The sequence below is a fragment of the Perna viridis genome, chromosome 11, assembly GCF_037379345.1.
Source record: "Perna viridis isolate PV_CMFRI_1.1 ecotype Kerala chromosome 11, ASM3737934v1, whole genome shotgun sequence".
Lineage (NCBI taxonomy): Eukaryota > Metazoa > Mollusca > Bivalvia > Mytilida > Mytilidae > Perna > Perna viridis.
The window spans coordinates 29,836,331-29,859,307 of NC_142455.1; the positions used below are offsets into that span (position 1 = coordinate 29,836,331).

General features: G+C 33.2%; 1 protein-coding gene across 1 annotated transcript; it reads left to right on the plus strand.

Annotated features, from left to right (window-relative positions):
- The first annotated feature begins 1,087 nt into the window (after window positions 1–1,087).
- LOC148603666 (uncharacterized) lies at window positions 1,088–21,993 on the plus strand. Its single transcript, XM_088551720.1, has 12 exons — window positions 1,088–1,234; window positions 1,393–1,590; window positions 2,274–2,484; window positions 5,450–5,669; window positions 6,875–7,158; window positions 7,816–7,956; window positions 9,948–10,148; window positions 10,784–10,902; window positions 11,656–11,797; window positions 14,605–15,629; window positions 15,908–16,193; window positions 17,221–21,993. The coding sequence occupies exons 2-12, from the start codon at window positions 1,556–1,558 to the stop codon at window positions 17,635–17,637; spliced, it is 3,081 nt and encodes a 1,026-aa protein (XP_088407846.1). The 5' UTR covers window positions 1,088–1,234; window positions 1,393–1,555; the 3' UTR covers window positions 17,638–21,993.
- The last annotated feature ends 984 nt before the right edge of the window (window positions 21,994–22,977 follow it).

A 22,977-nucleotide genomic window follows, 5' to 3' on the forward strand; every position in this document is an offset into this window, starting at 1 on the left:
ATCAAGCGGGCCAACCACGCCAATGTCTTCCCTATGGTAGAAAAGGTGATCAAAATAACTCAAGACTCCCTCAAACACATCGCTACAAAATTAAATCATTTCGTTGATTGTGTGTGCTCGGACCAATTATCGTACTTCCTTCGCCATATTTATACAACATAGAATCTGCAACGAACACATTTTCTATACCATTGTCTGAATGGACACTCAATGGTATTCCATAGGAAGAAACTTCAGTTAGAAAACAATTCAATACTGTTTCTGATGCATTATTGCATGTCATGACACCGTAGAAACATTATTATTCTACTAAACCCATCTATACCACCAATAACAATAGAACGCCATCGGACCAATTTGTGGTTGCTGTCAATGTGCCACAGGTGATTTGGGGCATTTACCTTATGGATGCGTCTTTGTGGTCTGCTTTTTCTTCTTTGTTCTGTTACAGCGGAATCCAGTAAATTTGTCTATGTCATATCTTTGAGCGGCAGACGTAAGTGGGCTGTTTCCGTACTTTATGCTCTCCACCTTAAGTCTCATTACGTCTGAAGGGTTTTTGACTCCTAACGATCCAAGGTCGTGTCTTGAAAGGAGCCCAACAATATCAGTTGTTATTTTTTTCTTTTTCGAACGCAGGTATCGCATGATTATAAATCCTTGAGCAAATCAATCAATTAAAATTGCACTCCCTTTTCCAAAGATTAACCGGTGAAATCGGGCCCAGAATGTGATGATGTATTGGCATCTGCATAATCATATAATTCATTTTCTTTTACAAATTGGAAAATGTCATTCAGAAAAATATGAAAAAGCACAGGAGCCAAGACTGAGCCATATGGTACACCTTTTTCAATAGCTTTCCATGTACCTAAGTATGAACCATTGTTTTCTGTTAGATAATTATCAATGGAACTAAATGCATCATATTTTTTCCATAATCGTCGCCGCTAGTCCAAAAAAAAAATAATAATGATGAAACTGATATTCACATTATGATTTGAACTTTCTTGACAAAAATCTGAGTGAAAGGAACAGTAAGGAACGAGTAGCATAGGTGACGAGTTAGAATATCTTAATTTAGATTACAGAAACGAAAGTAGGGAATTTTATCTTAACTTGGTACAGCTGATCATGTGTCAGTGTGTTTTCTCACTATTTTGTCGGTATAAAAGGGAAATTGCCTATGTAATACATGTGTTGAAGATATCCATCATTTCATATTAAAAGTAAAGTAAGTATAATATTAATAACATCTTCACTTAAAAAGTAAGCATTTAATTTTACATTTCTTTTTTTGCAAAAAAAATGTCTACAAACGATAGAAGTCAATAGTAACATTTAAGTAGAAAGTTTTATACTGGTTAATAACTTTACCATTCATCTTTTCAGGTTTGTAGTCCATGTTCTTATTGCAAGATCATACATGAAAAAAGTTCCCCACACAGGCAGACACTGTGCAGTAATGTGCACTACTTAGATATTTTATTTTGCGAAAACAGCTGCAGTCTGACTTGTTGACAGTTATTGTTGATAGGACAGAAAATACCTTGAAATGGATCCAGAAGTAGTAGATAGATATGAACCTAGGTAAAACAAAATTAAACCTAATTAGAAAAATAGAATTTTGTAGTCATTATTGTATGTTGCAATGACCCTGTTGATGTTGTCCTGTATACTTTGTTTTCATGTGTTAACCTGAATAATTAGTTGATGGATTTCAATTCATTTCATTTTACAAGAATAAGAAGAAAAGAAACTCTATTGCATCAGCATAAACAGCAATAGATAGCATTTACAAAACATATATATATATAAAGAAATGACTTACATTTAAGAAATGTTATACCTAATGAATTGTACAAAGTGGAATCATAACTGAGAGAGATAAAATGTATATGAATAAGGTATGTTGTAAATAATTATGAAAATTTATGAGTCCTAATATCTTGACTTTCTCTTAAGAAGCTCTCAATGTTACATACAATGTATTGTTTTTCTACAAGGCTCTATGTCACGAAAGAAAAGTTAGTGTTGATTGACCTTGGTTCACCATTAAGTTAAAATCTTGTAACCACTGGTAACTTCAACCGAAATTTTTATGAAATATTTGGATGTGGTCCTACTAATAAAAAAAATGGAGAGAAAAAATTGAAGGCTGAAATAATTTGTCATGTATTTGCAAAGCAGTTTTCAAATCTTCAAGTTCTTTACTGTCTAAATGATTAGAAAAAAACAATTTTGAAGAGAATTGACTAACTCTATTCTTTAAGATTTTCCTGCTCCTTTACTGAGGAGGAGGTGAAGAACCTTGAAATGCAGGAACTGGCAGAAATTCTAGAGAACAACAACATTAGCTATGAGAACCTTGAAACAGAGGAAGAAATGAGGGAACTTCTGATTGGGTTAATTAAAAGTGGTGGGCATTCTAATGAAAACATGGACAGCAATGGCAAAGAAGTGAAATTTTCATCTGAAGCATCTGTAAGTTTTTTCAATGCTGAATTGAGTTTAGAAATTTTCAAAGTACATATAGTTATATACATGTATCTCCCACTTTGGTTCGGAGACATATTGTTTTTATATGACCACAAAAAATTGTCATATTATGTTATGATGTTGTAGGCGTTTTCCTCGTTGCTGTTGTCATCAATATTGTTAAATTTATCGTTACTGTGCCCATAATTTTAGTTGTAGAGGACCAGGTTCATGAAATTTTAAGATATTGTTACTTCCTGCCGGAGGAAAATTGCTAGTTAAAAAGGAGTCTCTGACCCCTGCCATTGTGCAATAAAAGGAGTCTCTGACCCCTGCCATTGTGCAATAAAAGGAGTCTGACCCCTGCCATTTTGCAATAAAAGGACCAAAAGGGATAAAATAGGTGGTTATTTAAAATTGATGTACAAGGTTTTCTTCCCTGTCAATTTTGACAGCTGTTTTTTTAATTTGTTCCTTAAAACATGTATAAAATTCTGTTTTTAAGAATTTTTAACAGAATTTAAATAGCATTTACTCTAGTATTGTCAATCTTGAGGGGGTGGGGGACAAAGGGGGCTGCACTCTAAAAAATTAACTTTTTATGTCTAGTCTGATTTTGAAATTTAAAAAAAATTAAATTCCTCTTGAAAATCCCTGAGCTTTGAGACATGTACTTAGCAAATTTACTCTATCATTTCCTGTTTTTGAAGTATTATTGTTCAAATAATTCAAATTATGAAAGCACCCTGAAGTAGAACTTTCTTTTAAATTAAATTTCAAAATATTGTGCTACATGTATATTGTATTCAAATGAGTTGTTTTGTCTGTAATGAACTGTAAGTCTCTATGTTCAAGTTTGTCATTAACTAATATTGTGACCACACTTACCCCAAGTGAACAATGTTCAACTGACTGCAGTCAAATCATGCTGTCCTTGGCAAAGCTTTTTATTGCCCTTTTCTCTGTCAGTCACTCTTTTGTAAGCACAACTCCTCAGAAACTACTCCACCAAATTCCATGAAACTTTGAAGGAAGTTAGGACATGATCATTCAAAATGTATGATTATATGTTGTGCATGTTACCAAGAATTCATGTTCTGCTGAATTTTGTTTGAACCTTCAGTGATCGAATTTAAGGGGAAATACTTGCCAAATGCAAGTTGAAATTCAAATTTGCTAGTAGAAATTATTCCCACTTGCTAAAATTTGCTAGTGGAATTGTATATGTCATATAGGTGAAGTGCAGAAATTACCAAAAAAACTTTAGAATTTTTCGAGTGTAAATTTTCTGTACTTGCTAAATTTAGTTAGTGGAAAAAAATTTGAAATTCAATCCCTGACCTTATCTCTTTGAACTTTGAAAGGGCAAGACATACGTTTTTGTAGGGAAAACAAACTTTCATTTCTTCTTCCAATTTGTTTATTTAGGTTGTTTGAAGACACAGCTTAAAAACTCAGTGACTAACTGATTATTTAATGTGGGTTCACATTTCTGTTCACTTAGTCATGTTAGTGGATGTATTGAAAAAAAGTTTCAATGGAAGTATTTCATTGACTTAATGTACATTTGTACATAAATTTGGTATATCTTTTCCAGAAAATGTTATTCTAAAAAGTTTTTGAAACATTTTTTAATGAGACAAATTCTGTTTGAAAGCAATTCCTCTTCGAAATACTTAGAAAGCATTTTAGTTTCTTTTGTTTGAATGATATCATTTCTAAAATATTTTTATTTACAGCACATCAGAAATGGCATTAAGTGTGAACCCAGCATAAATGGGAACACACAAAATGAAAAAAATTTCTAGATTAAAAGCAAAAAACAGAAGTTTCCCATACACTCAGGTATTGGATAGGTTCTACTGTGTAGATCCAAATTTCACCACATTTAAATAAAATACTACATACATGTAAGTAAGCCAGTCCTTATTGAAAATTGTAACTTTCATGTACATACATGAACATATAGAGAAAGAGGAAAGTGGGAAGATATTAGAGACAAGAACCCTATTAAATAGTAAAGAAATCCTAAAGTCAGTCTATTCATTAAATAATGAAATGTAAAAAATTTTCCATACCCAGAGTCGGCCTTCAACTGTTCCCTTAAACGTTAAATAAACCTATGGCAGTCTCTGGTAGTCTATGGCACATGCCAATAATTTTTCCAAAACATTTTCATCCATTTGATATTACAAACTCATGTTGTCTGAATACTGATACCAATGTCACAGTGAAAAATGGGTTTGGGTCTCGTATTGTATAAATATGGTCACTGCTAGAAACTGAGCCATCTAAGGAAATATAATTTTATTCAGAAAGTATTTATCATGGTACTTAATTTACAATATTGAAATGCAAATAAATTTGAATAAAATGAATAAACTCTTAAAAATATATGATTAGAACAACTTGTAACCTGGCATATTCAATAACATACAGTGCCGTAACATGCAATATCTTCCCGCAAAGTAAATTAACTTTGTAATTATGAATAATGCTAATGTTTGAATCACAGCTAAATTCAGTTTGTCAATATGATAGAAGTAATGGGGTTGAGATTGGATGGGGACGGGATGGGATGCCTCTAATTATCAGTCCACAGACATAGAAATGTAACAAGAATAGGTATAGTGTATATGTCAAAGAGACAACAACCACACCTGGATGAAAATGTCAGCCCAAGGCCACTCATTGGTCTTCAATGAACGAGGAAACCCTCACACCACAGGGCAGGCTGCAGATATTTTCTGATAACTTGAATGATTTTGATGATTTTTTTTATGTTTGTATTTATCATGTTCATATGTAGTTTTTGCATGAAGGACAATAGTTGCATAGGAGATAATCCTATTGGAAAGTCAAAATAAAAAATTGGATATCTCATTACATGTTCCAGTGTAAATGTATATTTTAGAGTTCACATTGTCTGACATTGCATTTGTATTTGCCAATGATTATTTTATATCTCCAGCAACAGGGAGCAGAAACTATAAGAAAGATACTGGAAAATGATATGAAAAGAAAAAACCTTTTGAAAGGCCTGTACGAAGAAATTGAAACTTTCATAAAAGACAAAAGTGTTGACCCAAAGCTGAGAGAGGAGCTTTACACTGAATTTGGTGATGTAATACTAGAGGTTGGGAGGTTTAAAGAAGAGTTGATGCAAGAAGAGTGTCCTATTGTTGTAGCAGGCAAGTAACCATAGTAACATTACATTTTTGATATAAGTCAGAAGGGCATTGATTTGAGAATAGCTTCTTGTTTTTTGCAGCAAATAATTACTGTGGAGACATTTATTTTTATTAAATTTTAATTAAATGTAAAAGTTTTGAAGGGCTGATGAAAGTAAAATAATCCATTCTCCTTTCAATGAATGCCATGATGGTAATATTGAGTTATTACAAGTAAACTTTGCCGAGGTTGTTATTTGCTATTTTAGGCCAAAACAATAATATGTCTGTTTCCTGCTACCCTACCTATTCTTCCGCTTTGTCCCTACACTAAACATTTTTTTGCCATTTTGGTTAATGGGAGGAACAGTGTCTTTTTTTGTACTAAATAAGTTTCCTTGAACAAAATAGAATGTGTAATGTGTTGTCCTCGACAACATCTGTTTTCTTTAATGAAATAAATGACTAATGCAAATAATATATCTTGTCCAGTTGACAGTGGTCATTATCAAAAATACAATGACTTAAAACCAGTCACCTACATAGAACAAGTCAATTACATAGAACCAGTCACTTACATAGGACAAGTCATCTACATAGAACAAGTCAATTACATAGAACCAATCACTTACATAGGACAAGTCATCTACATAGAACAAGTCAATTACATAGAACCAATCATTTACATAGAACAAGTCGATTACATAGAACAAGTCACCTACATGGAACCAGTCATCTACATAGAACCAGTCACTTACATAGAACAAGTCATCTACATAGAACAAGTCACCTACATAGAACAAGTCAATTACATAGAACCAGTCACTTACATAGAACAAGTCATCTACATAGAACAAGTCACCTACATAGAACCAGTCAATTACATAGAACCAGTCACTTACATAGAACAAGTCAATTACATAGAACCAATCACTTACATAGAACAAGTCAATTACATAGAATAAATCACTTACATAGAACAAGTCACCTACATAGGACAAGTCATTTACATAGAACAAGTCACCTACATGTACATAGAACAAGTCATTTACATAGAACCAGTCACCTACATAGAACAAATCACCTACATAGAACCAGTCACTTACATGTGAGTAGAAATGTTCTTGTACAAAAGGCTTCCATATTTGCCAAAGGATGTAAAACTACAATTAATCTATCAGTTAGTGTATAATTCTTTGAACTTAGTGTGCAATTGATATTTTAAGGTGAGACCACTGCTGGGAAGAGTAGTCTGTTGAATTTATTACTTGGAAATGATGTGTTACCTCATTCTCTGCTGACCTGTACTACTACCATTTGCCGACTATGGAACAAAGACAAGAAAGCTGTATTTGTTGTTGATGAGCATGATAAGATCAGTGATCTTAAGTTACCAACAAACATGGATGCTACTTACATGAAAGAACAACTACATAAATATGTTGTCACTGATTCTGGCCAGAGTCAATACAAATTTGTTGACATACACTGGCCAATACCTATTCTTCAGGTTAGAATTAATTAAGATGCATGTCCATGCAGGGACTTAGCAGTTGTGACTGCTGAGGTACCACAGCCACTGAACCAATAATTTGTCATGTCATGCATTCTGACTTCCTTTTTTTAGCAAGCCATCTTATTTGCTGTACGAAAAAAATAGTTTATGTGGTGTACTGCATATACATGTAGTTCAGAAATGAGTAATTCTGTGAGTAATTTTCTGTGTGATACCTTTACTTTAAGACCTGTCTGATACATTGAGTAGACATCTCGTCAAAGTTTTGTGCTCTATTATTCTAACACATGAGAGTAAGGTTAAAAAAAAGTTATCATATGAAGCTTTGTAGAACATGGTAATTTTACCCCATGGTGTCTGTGATTTACATTTTTAATATGTAATTAAAATAAAATTACTACATATAAATATGTAGTAATTATATTCTTTAATTGGATTTCGGGTGTATCACTATAAGTTCAATTTCGATGAAAATTGAAATTTATGTTCTCTGAGTCGTCCCGATTAAAAATTTGCGGCTCAATTTGCAATTGGAGCTGCATGTCGGCCGCCATTTTTAAAATGGCCGCCAATGCGGTCGAAAATTCAAATTTGTCATTTGTCATAGTGGACATGATAATGTCTGACAAATTTCCTGTTTATTTTGTATAGAAGCAAGCTATAATAGTAGACACACCAGGAATAGGGTCCAGTGATGAACTGACCAAACGACTGGAGGACTATCTACCAAATGCCATTGCATTTATATATGTAATCAACAGTAGTAATGCAGGAGGTGTTCAGAGTGATCGGGTAGGTCTGCTATGAAGGGTTGGGGAGGTATGTTTATAGTGATCAGGTAGGTCTGTTCTGTAGGGTTGGGGAGGTATGTTTAGAGTGATCAGGTAGGTCTGTTCTGTAGGGTTGGGGAGGTATGTTTAGAGTGATCAGGTAGGTCTGTTCTGTAGGGTTGGGGAGGTATGTTTAGAGTGATCAGGTAGGTCTGTTCTGTAGGGTTGGGGAGGTATGTTTAGAGTGATCAGGTAGGTCTGTTCTGTAGGGTTGGGGAGGTATGTTTAGAGTGATCAGGTAGGTCTGTTATGAAGGGTAGGGGAGGTATGTTTAGAGTGATCAGGTAGGTCTGTTCTGTAGGGTTAGGGAGGTATGTTTAGAGTGATCAAGGAGGTCTGTTCTGTAGGGTTAGGGAGGTATGTTTAGAGTGATCAAGGAGGTCTGTTCTGTAGGGTTGGGGAGGTATGTTTAGAGTGATCAGGTAGGTCTGTTCTGTAGGGTTGGGGAGGTATGTTTAGAGTGATCAGGTAGGTCTGTTCTGTAGGGTTGGGGAGGTATGTTTAGAGTGATCAGGTAGGTCTGTTCTGTAGGGTTAGGGAGGTATGTGTAGAGTGATCAGGTAGGTCTGTTATGAAGGGTAGGTGAGGTATGTTTAGCATGATTGGGTATGTCTGTTTAGAAGGGTTGAGGAGGTATGTTTAGGGTGATTTAGGATGTCTGTTATGAAGGGTAGGAGAGGTCTGTTTAAAGTGATCAAGTAGGTGTGTTTTGAAGGGTTGGGGAGGTAGCTTTTGAGTGATCAGGTAGGTCTGTTATGAAGGGTTGGGGAAGTATGTTTAGAGTGATTTGGGAGGTCCGTTTTGAAGGGTCGGGGAGGTATGTTAAAAGAGATTTGGGAGGTCTGTTTAGAAGGGTTGGGGAGGTATGTTAAGAGTGATTTGGGAGGTCTTGTTTTGAAGGGTTGGGGAGGTATGTTTAGAGTGATTTGGGAGGTATGTTTAGATGGGTTGGGGAGGTATGTTTAGAGTGATTTGGGAGGTCTGTTTAGAAGGGTTTTGTTGGTATGTTAAGAGTGATTTGTGAGGTCTGTTCAGAAGGGTTAGGGAGGCATGTTTAGAGTGATTTGGGAGGTCTGTATAGAAGGGTTTGTGTGGTATGTTTAGAAGGGTTGGGAGGTATGTTAAGAGTAATTTGGGAGGTCTTGTTTTGAAGGGTTGGGGAGGTATGTTTAGAGTGATTTGGGAGGTCTGTTTAGAAGGGTTGGGGAGGTATGTTTAGAGTGATTTGGGAGGTCTGTTTAGAAGGGTTTTGTTGGTATGTTAAGAGTGATTTGTGAGGTCTGTTTAGAAGGGTTAGGGAGGCATGTTTTGAGTGATTTGGGAGGTCTGTATAGAAGGGTTTGTGTGGTATGTTTAGAAGGGTTGGGGAGGTATGTTTAGAGTGATTTGGGAGGTCTGTTTAGAAGGGTTTGGTAGCTATGCTAAGAGTGGTCATATGTAGTGAAAATTTAGTAAGTGATTTAATCTTCCTTATAAAATTAAGACTTATTGCAATAGTGTTACTAGTTGTTGCTAGAGTATTATAAACTGTAAACAAATTTTGAAATGTAAATAATTTAAATGAAAGTAAATTCAGATATCAATGACATTGTCATACCAGGTAATTAAACAACTGATTCAAACTGTATATTTAATTTGTTTAGATTTTAAGTAGCTGTCTGCTCTTAGGAGATAATCAACATTGAAAATCCAATAAATTCTATTGTATATGAGTGTCATTTACAGAGTTATCTCCCTTACCTTTGAATTCTACAGTGCATTCTATACAATTTTTATCTCCTATGAGCATGGGTTATATAAAAAGCCGAATGTTAATTTCTGTTTACTAAAGCATTTTAAACAAGATATCAAAAATAAAAATATGTAGGCTTTCCAACCATGTGTCACATTTTGCATGATTCTTATGTGGAGTGCTACTTAATCACAAATGAAACTATTTTATCTGTTCTGTAGCTACTGAAGATTTTTGAAGTACAGAAGAAAGAAGGGAGGATGTATGAGTTTGATCCTACACGTGCTATTTTTGTATGTAATAAATGGGACCAAGTTCCTCCTAACGAAGATGAGAAGGTTTGGAATAATACTGCTGCTAAGCTGAAGGATAACTGGCCTAACTTTAGCAACAAACAGATGTTCAAACTTAGCACAAAGGAGGTAGTTAACTTCAATCTGTAGACAGGAACACAAGGAAGTAGTTAAATCTGCAGTACTTTGCTGAAAGTCTAGAGAGTGTAGAAGAACATATTACATACATAAAATTAGTATTTGTGAAGCAGTTGTAAGGTCACTTTTGGCATGTTTTACTGAACAGGGGTAGAAGTAAGAAAAAATTGTGCAACTGATCAAGTGTGCAAGTTTTGCCAAATTAAAGTTTACTCGCCCTTAGAATATGTTAAGCAAAGAAAAAAACATCCAAAATTAGGCCTAGCAGGTAAGCTCTGTTTGCCTGTCAGGAAATATGCTTGCAGCAAGCTAGTGGGGGAGTGCTTATTTCTTCTCCTGCTAGGTAGTGATAAACATATTGTATGATCAAATTACAACCAATCATGCTCATGAGTGCTTTAATAACATTGAAGCCATGATTGCAGTTCCTAAGAGAGAGCTTTTAGCCATGAACTGATATCTATCATAGCCAGTTGTCTGTTATCTGATGCCATCTATAATTAATGAAAAATATCCCCTTTTCTGCAGAGATTAAAGAGAAAAACATAAATGCACATTGGAGTAAATCCTTATTTGTGGCTTGATTTTATTGAAAGACCCAATTCTGTAAAAATAATGCTTTGCAGGAAATGAGAAGAGCAGCCACTCCAGGATTAGAATTCACTGAGAGGTTCCAGAATCTTCTGTCTGGCATAAGTGAAATGATTCCTGCTAGCTTAGAAGCTAAAGTCTCGAGACATTCCAGGTATGTACATGTGTAGCAGGACAGCTGAAGGTTCAATCCTCGGTGGCGGAGGTATAATTTTATTTGGCAAATCATGCTCTCCTATTACACATTTATTCAGTGTTTATAAAATTTGCATTTTTCCACATCAGTAGGCCAAATATTATTGGCCTTATTGCTGCCAAAAAACAATTTTAGTACAGTAATGCCAAAAAGCAATTGTAGTAATAAATAATTGAAATCCTCCTTTTTTTATACCCTGCCACACAAAGTGGCAAGTTATTATGTGATACCCTCCAAAAATTTGCATGTCCATCTGTCTGTCCATCAGTTTGTCAGTCTGTCCCCTGAAGGTTTAACTTGAGACCAAATCAGTGAATTTTTTTGGAAACTTTTTACTGTTGTTTACAGGTCAAGTTCAATTTTCAGCAAAATCCAAAATGTTGCTTTTGAGTTAGACCATTTTGAACATTTTGCCATCCTCCTTTTTTCGCCATAATATGACAGGGTATCACATAATGTTTCATTAATGCCCTATCTTTCAAAATATACCTGGCTTTATCCTATCAGTCACACTTTTTTGGAGCAGTTTTCTCAGCAACTACTTGTTACAGCCACTTGGCTTTTTATCATAAACTAAAGTTGTTGTGCATAGTATCAGCTCACACAATTTAAAAATTTGTTTAACTACTTGTTACACCCACTTGGCTTTTTATCATAAACTAAAGTTGCTGTGCATAGTATTAGCGCACACAATTTTTTCAATTTTTAAAGGTGGCAGAAACATTTTCTCCAACAACTTTTAAAGAGAGTTGTTGGAAGAATAAAATTGTCAAGGAAAGATGAGGATGATAAAAAGAAGATGAAAACCGACATTGAAGAAAGGATAAAAAGACTACAACACAATATCAAGGAGGTAAATACATGTATATGTTACTATAAATCAGTACAGTTCAAAGGTTGAGTTTTATGTTACTATAAATCATTATGGCTCAAAGGTTGAGTTTCATGACAGTGTTAACTGTATTTCATGCACATATAAATGTACCAGTAAACTCACAACCAACATAATAATTAGTAAGTGAATTAAACATGTATAGACATAAGTGATCTATAAGAAATTTGCGTGTATAAATTTTTCACATTTCTTATTGCCATCACTTGGCATCTGTCATTGTCTTGTCATCACTCTTTGTTATTGTCGTTAACAACTTAACTTAAACATTGCCGCCTTAAATAAAAATAGAACACAGGGGTCAGACAGTAGTTTATCATATATATCTCCATAACCGTTAGGTTAAGCCAAATTGTGAATGAGTAAAAGTGTTTAGCATGGTGAGATCTATCTGTGGTGCAATTTTTGTTTTAATCTGTTAAGCCATGGTGGAGTTATTGCCCTTTTTTCTATGGGTTTTTTTTTTTGTTGCTATTTTTAATGTTATTTTTTTCAAAAATCTTCTCCTCTGACACTACTTAACCAATTGGATCCAAAGTTTGTATGAATGTTCCATGGAATAACCTGCTTAGATTTGATGTGGTGATTTTTGATCTGTTGAAAAAAATGGCTGCCGTTACTAAAAATAGAACATAGGGGTAAGACAGAAGTTTTCACATATATCTCCAAAACTGTAATGTTTAGCCGAATTCTTTCAACTTTTGAAAGAATCCTTTTTATAAGGCCTCCAAAAGTTTCCAGGGATCAAAGTTGTCAGATGACTCCTTATGAGAGTTGATGCCCTTGAAAGGTAAAAATGGTTTTTGATTTTACAGTTTTCAGCCAATATCTTGAAAACTTTGATAGATAGACAGCAATTGCTGAAATGATCCTTATGATAAGTTCTGCCGAAGTCTTCTTGAGTTAAATTTGTTGGACAACTCCTTTTTTAATTTATTGCCTAGAAAGGTAGAATTTAAACAGGTGAGCGATTCAGACTCCTGGGAGCCTCTTGTTGGAGATTAGAATCTCCCATCCTGGTTTTGTTTTTTTTTTTTAAATCGGAAAGTCTTCAGTAGGAATTAGGAGTTATTGTATGTGTGTTTTTTTAAGTTTTTTTCCTGAAATAATTTAGATTTCTAACTGATTTTTAGTTTGTGAGTATATCCTAAAGATAACAAGTCAAATTACATTTTATGTTCTGGTTTTTACTTGTGTCATCAATGGTGGAAGCAGGTCTCGTAGCTACTAGACTGCCCTTTTGTTCCTAACTCAGTCAGTCCGATCATCAATCTGTCATGCTTAGGGGTACCTACATGGTGTATTCTGTAACTCATAAATATTAAGGCAAAATTATTCTTACTTTGCACAGTGATTATATACATATTGAAGATATGCACCTACTATTATTATTTTGATAAATGTTTTAATTCATACATTTTTAGCTTGTTGATTATGGTTTGGTTTAGACAGGTTTTTCTGTAAACGGGAATGAAATGGTAAAGTGTAAAACAATATTTGACTTTGGCATTATGAATTTTGCAGTTATAGTTATAGGCATGAAGACTGGTAAAAACTGGAAATGTCTAATTAGAATTCCCAAAAATGTGGGTTAGGTTTGTTTGCATTGCACATCTTATAATAGGCTAAATAAGTCGCCCCAACCATTTATCCCTGCTAGTGTAGTACAAATCTGAAACCTATGCCCAAGCTTCCTCTGGTTTAGGAATCAATCAGTTTGTATATCTATATGTTTGTCTATCTGTACATGTGTATGTTTATCTACCTGTGCATATAAGGTAGAGTCCTCAACCTTTTGTGGGAAAGGAATAAATTGAAATATAGGGGGTATATAGTGATAGCATAGAAGTGTCCATCCTTCCGTCCATTCTTTTGTTACACAGGGGTGACCCAATTCTTCTCCATTACTGCTCCTACAACACGGAATAGAATTGGTTCAAACTTTCACAGAATCTTTATGACATATTCCTGCTGTTACCTGATATTTTGATTTTAATCTGAATCAATTCAGGGGTTTCATATAGCAAAACATGAATTTTGTCTTTTATGTATATAGGGACAGGGGTGACCCATCTCTTATCGGTTACTCCTCCTATACCACTAAATAGAATTGACTGAAACTTTCACTGAATCTTTATTACATGTTTTTATTGTGCATCTTCTATTCTAGATTTTGATCCAAATCAAAATGGAGGTTAAAAGATGCATGTTATCAAATGGGGGAGTGGGGGGGGGGGGTATCAATTTAGTGAGCATTGCTCACAGTTTTTCTAGTTTTACTTTTTGATGCTGCTTGGGTTTTAAACTATTTAATTTTAAATATGACGTGGTTAATTTATTTTCTTTGTCCAATTGTATATTTTTACCTGGCATTTAAATCAGACTCAATACACAACCAAAACTTGCTTATCATGTGATGAAGCCAATTAAAATGCTCCCTTGGTTCTCAGGTACTTTCTGGTCTCTTTTAAGGGTGACTTCTTTAACCTGCTTTAATCTTCATGTACATTAGCTGAAAACAAAAAAGCACCTCTCTTCATTGTTTTTTTACTGCCTGTGAACAATATTTAAAGCATCCTGAAATACAAGTACATTTTAGGGCATTAAGAATTTTAAAGAGAAGTGATGCCATCCTTAATTTGTTTTTCATGAAAAATTGGCTGACAACCAAGAAATCAACTTCAAATGGGATTACTATTTGTATTGTACACATATGTATCATTTGGAACAAAAAATTCTACATGTATTAACATGTATGCTTTTTTCAGGTAAAAGAAAGAGTAATGGGACAAGCTGAATTAGAGTGTATGACAATATCACAAAATCTGTTTGCCCATCTAAATTCCAAAGAAACATGGGGAAAAATGTTTCTGTGGAAACTGTCAGAACTACCATGTGGTGCTGATATTGAAGTTATTGAATACCAGTCTAAAAAACTAATTGTGGAGAGAATTAATAGTGAAACTAGGTCTTGGTGCAGAAAAAATGATGTGAATGATATTACTAAACATTTGACAGATCTTTTCAAAGCAGAATGCCGGCTGATTGATAATCAACATGATGAAATAAATAGAACTCTACTCGATATCAGTATGCCTTTGGAAGATGGGCTTCATGACTATGAGAGTTCAACAGATAGTCTAAGTAGTGACCCTTTGTTTACAAAGCATGAGAAAATTGTGTTGGCAGTTACCTCCCCTTTATGGCTTCCTCTTGTTATTGGAGCAGGTTTGATAGCACTTCCATTTGGTGTTGCTGCAGGAGTAAAAGATTTGGTGAAACAGACTCAGAAAATTAATGAATACAATTCAAATAAGTTGAAATATATGATGGACTGGTGTAAGGAAGTTCTAAATCTGTATGACAAAGATGCCATTTATAAAATAATGGATGAAACCTATTTAACTGATTTCAATGCAAAAGTTCAAAATGTTTGTGAAAATGTTATTCCACACCAAATAGAGGCTGATAAGAAATTTATCAATAATATCAAAAATGAACTTAGATCGTCTTGTGACATTAGAAACCAATATATGCCAATGGAAAAGACATGTAAAAGTTTGTTGGGTAAGCTTTTGCTCATTTACATGGACTACTTCTCAGGTTATAAACTGCTTAAAGAGAAAATTAGAAATTTTGGCGTAGAAGAAATCGGAAAAGGTCAATTTTCTGATGTTCATTCTGCTGAAGTTTATATCAAAGACAAGTGGACAAAGGCAGCAGTTAAAACATTGAGGAAGGCACTGGAGAAGACTGAGTCATATGTTCAACTGACTGAAGTGCAGAATCTAAGGTATTCTTAACTAAATTTCTATATTACTAAAGGTGCATGGTCAAAATTCAAAAGTTTAAGGTTACTGAGGTTAAAAATCAAGTAAAAGTTGTTTGTAATTTTTATCAACAAGTACCAATGTATAAACAATGTATGACAGAAAAGCATTAAACTAATCTAGGCATGCATTCCAGTATGGTGGTGTTATTACAGCACTGCATTTAGATTTGAAGCAACCTGTGTTATTATTACTTCCACAGTATTTTTACTAACATTTTACAACATAATTAATTTTGTAGGAAACTTCGCCATTCAAATATTGTAGAACTTTATGGAGTATCCTATAGACTTGGTAGTAATGGTAAAAAGTTCCTTCAAATATTCATGGAATTCTGTGACAACAGTCTGGAAAATATTGTGTATAGAGAGAGAATACCTCCACCATGTTTTATGTTCAAAGATATTGTTAATTGCATAGAATCATGGAAATTCTATGTGAATGTGATGCGCGATGTTTGCAATGGTCTTATCCACATTCACAGCAAAGGATTTGTTCACAGGGATCTGAAACTTGCTAATATTTTGGTAAATATTACATAATTGTAGTTTTGGATGTACCAGTATACCAAAATATAAGATTTGTAAAGTTTAGATAAGTCAAAATTCCTTAATTAATGTTAATGAGCAAAATTGAATTGTTTATTTTTTTAAATGAATTGGTGCTTTCTCCGAAGACAAAAATTAAAATTAGCAAAAATAAAATGTGTCCTTTTGACCAATATATTTATACAAAAGTTATTGCTTATACAACATATACATTATAAGAGAAAACTTTAGATGCTACACAGCCTAATGTGACACACATGAGAATCATTTCAACATATGATTATCATACGAATCGAGCATGATATGATAATCATTTGTTTTCAGATTGCATGATTATCATATGTTTTCAAGCCAAAATTAAAATATGAGAGTTATATGATAATCATGTCACTATCATATATAAATAGTTATATATTATATGATTGCCATATGGTCATCATGTGAATCAAGCACCATATGATCATATCATATGTGGCATATTTTTCTGTGTAGACTAGAATGAGCATATCATTCCTAACAGGGCTGGAGTCGATGGAGTGCGAATGTATGTAGTCCAAAACATCAAAGGCTCAAAATTCTGTGAAGTTAATTAAGTATGTGATTGGGAAGTGATTGCTTGAATTTTTAATAAGATGCAGAATGGATGTTCTAGAAAGGCTTTAAATATATATGTTGGTAGGGGCATTATCTATAACAAAATGGTAATGCATCTTCAATAAAGTTGTTATTTTAGTTCTAATAGCTCTGTTTCCATAGGCAAAGCCTAAAATCATATCATCAGCATAAAATATAACCATGAAGATGATATAATGACCCTGTCTACATGTTGATAACCACAGGAGGTTTTGTTAACAGGTGTTATACCTTCCTAAGAAAAATGAGTTTTTTAATTTTCTGGCTAACAACTGCTAGACATGTGTATCAATGAAAAATGATAAATAATGGTATTCAACATTACATGTTTTACATTATTAAGGAAAGGAAACATCTATATATTTATTTTCAGATAAAAAATGGTGAGGCTAAAATTGCTGATGTAGGGCTACTGAAGGAAGTTGACAACATCCTCGGCACTGTCACAGGCACTCCTACCACAATGGCACCTGAGGTGCTCATGGGGAAGTTTTATGGATCTGAAGCTGATATTTATAGTTTAGGTATCATTCTTTGGGAGATGTGGTATGCCAGACCAGCCTACACAGTACCAACTGGGAACCAGTCTGGAGAGTACCAGTTCATAGCAAAAAATTTCAGTGAACTGGGTTATCATATAATGAAGGATACCAGACCAGATTTTGAAACAAAAAACAGACCTAGGCGTGCTTTACAGATTTTGATGAGAAAGTGTTGGGATGGAAAAGTTTATGAAAGACCTCAAGCACTAAAAGTTTTGGAGGAATTAAATTGCATGGAAATTAAGTAACATCAGTTACTGTGTAAGAATTATTGTTGAGTTATAACTCTGCCCATCTTTTTACTGAGGAATTATAATATTTTTCTGTCTATTTGTCTGCTTGTCCTTCCGTCCACACATTGTACAATTACTTAAAAAACACTTTGAGAGATTTAAAAAAAAATTAATTAAATTTTTGTCTTAATCCATAAAAAATCATACCAAATCTGTATTTTGGAATGTTAATATGAAATACATTGTCTAATTACAAAGATCAGTCAATCATCTTTAAAAATTCAAGTAATGTGAAAGTTCTTTTATTCATGGATACCAATTTTCCTGGATTGGGTAGAAACACAAGTTCGTGGATTCTTGAATTCATAGTTTTGGGGTTTTCAGTATTCACATCAATTGCAATTCCCTTTTTGTTGGGTACGAAATTTCGTGGTTTGGCCTATCCTCAAAAACCACGAAAATTGGTACCACACAAACAATAGTACTTTCTCAGTAAGTATGAAAATTGCATTATTGACTAGTTGAATGTATTTCTTCATTTTATTGCAATTAAAGGAAATTGTATGAGGACATTATTAAATTATTTCAAATTCAGATAAGTAATTGAAAAACAACTCATTTAATAAGACAATTTTATGTGGGAAAATTGAGCTGCTCATTCTTGTACATATTCTTTGAAAACTGATAAGTGACATATATAACATTTTGTGATGAAATGTAGGACTGATAAAGATAATCACACCTTATAAATTCCTTTTGCAAGGAATGATTACTTAAACTTTAAGGTATGCAAAAAAGACTTTCAAATTGTAAGTTTAGACTTTTCAAAAGATTAAAGAGCTGAAATTTATGTTGTACCATTTTATATACATTTTGTGACATTAACCATGAAAAATTTCCATGAAACCAACAGTTATTTGTACCTTTACTGTACTGAAAGTACTGAAAATGGATTTAATTTTATAAGTACTTGCTGTCATAAGTGGATCCAAAGTGGGGTTACCAGGTGGAAACCCAGTTATAAAATTGAAAATTGTTAAAGTGTTAACATTTATTTACGTTAGAAGATTAAAAAATATTCAGAAAGCAAAAGAAAAATCGCAAAATAATCAAAAAATTTTGAGCCCCCTTTAATTTCTGAATTTCTAGATTTTTCAGTGGATTAGCATAGCCTGTTTAAAGACATGCCATCACTTTTTTGAAATTAAATGAAAGATAACCTGTATTTTTAGTTTTGAGTTTTATCAAAATTGATATTGGTATTTGGTGCTATTGGCAACATAAAAAATGTTGGTCATGCTCATGCTAGTGCAATAAATCCTTTACTATCATACAACTGTATATCGTTTATCATTTTATTGATATATACTACTTCAAGATTAATTGCAATGTACATCAAAACTTGTCCAAACTGAACCATCTCAGGACTGTAGTGTTTGATCATTTAATATAAGTGTGTGGTTTACTTAGATTAAAATATATTCAAATGTATATAGAGGTATTTCTAAAAATGTCTTGATTACAGGTGTTTTTTTTAGGGTTTTGTTTATACAGGTTTTAATATGATATTGTTAGCCTACAGTACTTATTTTCTAAAGCACTGACCAATTTTGTACTGGGGGTGTGGTTGGGATTATTTTGTTGAAAAAAAAAAAATGATTTCAAATTTGAGCAAAAAATTATTTTTTAATAATGGCTTCTGCCAATAATAAATACACTGGGAAAGTTTAGTAATGTAACACTGATTTGTCACTTCTTAAATACTTTAAATTCAGAATTATTATGATGTTTTTATTATTGCAAAAATACTATTGACTTAATGTTGCAATAATAAAATTCCCTTAATGAAAATTCTAACATCACTGATGCTCAAAAACTACAAAAAAAAAAATTGTTCAGCCAAATTACAAAATTGCAATAACTAATGCACACAAGACTTTATATTTTAGCAATATACATTTTTGTATGTTATTTCTTTTTATTGTTATTGTACTTCATTATTCTCTACGTATAACAATTTTTTTTTAGTAGAAAATTTATATGGTATTTGTAACAGATGAAGCGTACATATTTTTCTGCATATTTTAGAAAGCAGGAACCATTCATACATGGAAGTTATGTTTTAAATAGATTTATTTTTATATAGTATTTGAAACAAATGAAGCATATATATTTTGCAACTTGTTTTAAAAAGTAGGGATCATTCCTGCATGAAAGCTGTGTTTGTTAGTGATGGTTTTAAATACATTTTATGATGCGAAGGAAGTGTGAGGGAATAGGGAAAGAAACTAATACTCTTTTCTACAACGAAAAAAGTAAACATTTGAAAATAATTATTTCGAAAATCCAATTCAGAGTCTTTTTGACAATGTAAGAAAATGTCTATAAAAGATGACAATTTTGATGAATTAAATATGAAAATAATTGATAGATTTAACAAGAGTAACTGTAAGTTAATATATTAAGCAGTTACCTGTCATAAAGATTTTGATAAAAAATATCCCTATGTAGTTCATTCTATGTACAGTTATCCTGTTTATAAAGACCACCTGCCTTGTGTGACCAGGATTTTACCCACTTTTGAAGGAGTAATCAAGGGAAACAAGATTCTAGTGAAAATCAGAAGAAATTGAAAGGTCAGTCATATCATGATGTTTGAGAAGACATAAAAATAACATTCATTTTCATTGTTTAACTTATGTTCAGTTTTTGATAATTTTTCTAAGAAATCAAATTACTGGTTTTTGGCTCCAATTAACACTAAATTTTACTTGATGAAAAAGTTGATAGTTATAACCATGCTATTTTGTCACTGTGCAGTTCAAGTTAATTAGAGAAGGAAGTGAAAACGAGGAATGTGTTAAAGAGACGGCAACCATACGGTTAAGGAATAAAACTGCTAAAGGCAGTTTACAGGGCTTCAAGGAAGGTTAGAAATTTATTACATCTTAAATCTGTAAACGACAAATATATTAATTCAAAACGGAATTTGCATTCCATTATCAGCTGTGTTACCAATTGTCAAAGAAGGCACTTGTTAAAAAAAGAACCTGCATCATACAGTTTTTTACTGACTAAACTGGTATAGTGATGACTTATGGATATTGTATAAGCTTTTTGAAGAATCATTGTATTTATTGATTGATCAGATAAACGATGCTTTCAAAATTAAGAGTAATCAAGGGAACCAAAGTTATAGCGGTAATCAAAAGAATGTAATCCAGGGACAAAGACCAGACATGGAAAACAGACATACACAACAAAGAACATAAAGTAAATAAAATCATACATACAAAGTAACAAAAACAAATGAGCAACTCGGACTCCACTAAAAACTGAGAGTATGGACCTGGTGCACCGGTAGGGTAAGCGTCCTCTGTTTTTCTAGAAACACCCGCCAAGTTGCTTATAAAAAGTCAAGTCCGGGGTAGACGAAAGAGGAAAGGAAAACTATGACCCGTTGAATAAATCAGTTTTTATGGCGCAGATGGATACACCGTAACGATCCACGAGTTAATGATGACGACCATAAAACTTCTGTAGTGATGACTTCAATCTTGTATCAACATAACCCTGTTCCAGAAGCCTATTTGTTAAAGTTTTAGCGTGATACAAAAAGCCTGCTCAGTTTTGGCAAGCTCTGGCATAACGTATGAGTTGTGATATGAACACTCCATACGCAGGTGCTGAAGGGATATTGCCACAGATGAAAGGAAAGTTGACAATTCTGAATGAAAAATCATCATGTTTGTCGTCAAGTTTGGTCAATTTCTCCTTTACCATCGATTTCTAAGTGTAGGTCAAGATATGCGGCTGAGTTCACAGTGTCTGTAGTGTCCTTTATCTCAAGTTCTTTGGGGTAGATGCGATGTATCCAATCACCGGAATCAAGAAATGGCCTTGTATCAAAGGCCATTTCTTGACTAAAACAAATTTGAAAACGATTAGTTTTGATAGATTTTTTTTCAGTAAATAACTCAAACTTTTCACTGATCTTGTGAACCTTTATCATAATTCCATAACATTACTGTTATGTATGGCCAGATTATTTATATTTCATTTTCATGTAATTTGTTGAATATCTTGGTTTTATTTACCATGTTATGTTCGAGTATCATACAGAAAGATGCTTACAAACAGCTTATATCATTCATTATTTATTACTTGTGTCATTCCTGTGCAATTACTTATGTTTTACATACTTTAAAAATAGTTTTGATTATGATCTTCCTACATATTTGATTTTAATGCTGCTAATGAGAGGTTACTCCTTGAAACACGTGTACAGCATTAAAAATTTACAATATATAAAACTGGTTTTTTTTTGTATTTAGAATGTAGTTTATTTTTCAAAGTAAACTATGAAACGAGTGTTTTTTTTTGTTATAAAGAACTTGCACATCTACCCAACGTCAAAAAGCCTGTATTTTTTCATTTGTCAACCATGGTATACATATTTTGCTAGTATTTTACCGAAGCCGCTATATGATGTGATATAAGCGCTCTTGCATTGTGTGCTGGAGGTTGTGATAATATTTAGGTTCGTGTCTCTGAAAGAATCGATCAGCATGTAAAATGATTTGTCAATTTTATAATTTCACTATTTGTGATATTAGATTTTAGATATAAAAGTTGGACAAATTCGTCCTATCTATTTTGCTTCATTGTAAAATTGTTCTCAGGTAAGCCAAGGCACTATCGTGTTTCAGTATATCATGATATCAATAACTCGTTGACTAACTATGTTTCAGATTATACAAAATTGGCTTGATTCTTAATTTCATTCAGAATTGTTCACTTTCCTTTCATCTGTGGCAACATCCCTTCAGCACCTGCATATGGAGTTCTCTGATAATCAACATTTGATGTAATACGTTTTTCAGATATTTGTCATGTTTAGTAGACAATTTGCTACATCTGGGTCTTAGAAAACTTATGTAGCATTGACGTTCATCTACTTGAAACTTTCATTCGTTTCAAAATTATCAAATTTCATTTTTTTGAATGGTAATTCAGTGTTGATTTGCTAGCGTGATCATATCCTTCAATGCTTGGCCGAAATGTGTGACCAACATCGTCATTTTACATGCGTCATATGGCCAACTGCCAGTTTGACCAATATATTAGATATTTTGTATATAGTACGCTAAGATTGTAATAGAATAGAGGCTTTTCTTAAGAAGTATCATTGACTTTGTTGCTAAACACAACTAAATTGTAATACAGAAATTAAAATTATATCTCGGAATAAAACGACAAAATTAAAATGATATATACACTCGATAATTTCTAAATTCACAGTGTATACTTACATACTTTACAGCAGCTGTTCTATGCTATCAGAAGGCTTTTGAG

Excerpts from the sequence above, each read along its gene's own strand:
- LOC148603666 (XM_088551720.1), top strand. The coding sequence starts at position 1,556 with ATGGATCCAGAAGTAGTAGATAGATATGAACCTAG. Across the intron at positions 1,591-2,273 it reads GTAGATAGATATGAACCTAG|ATTTTCCTGCTCCTTTACTG; the intron begins GTAAAACAAAAT and ends CTATTCTTTAAG. Across the intron at positions 7,957-9,947 it reads GAGGTGTTCAGAGTGATCGG|CTACTGAAGATTTTTGAAGT; the intron begins GTAGGTCTGCTA and ends TCTGTTCTGTAG.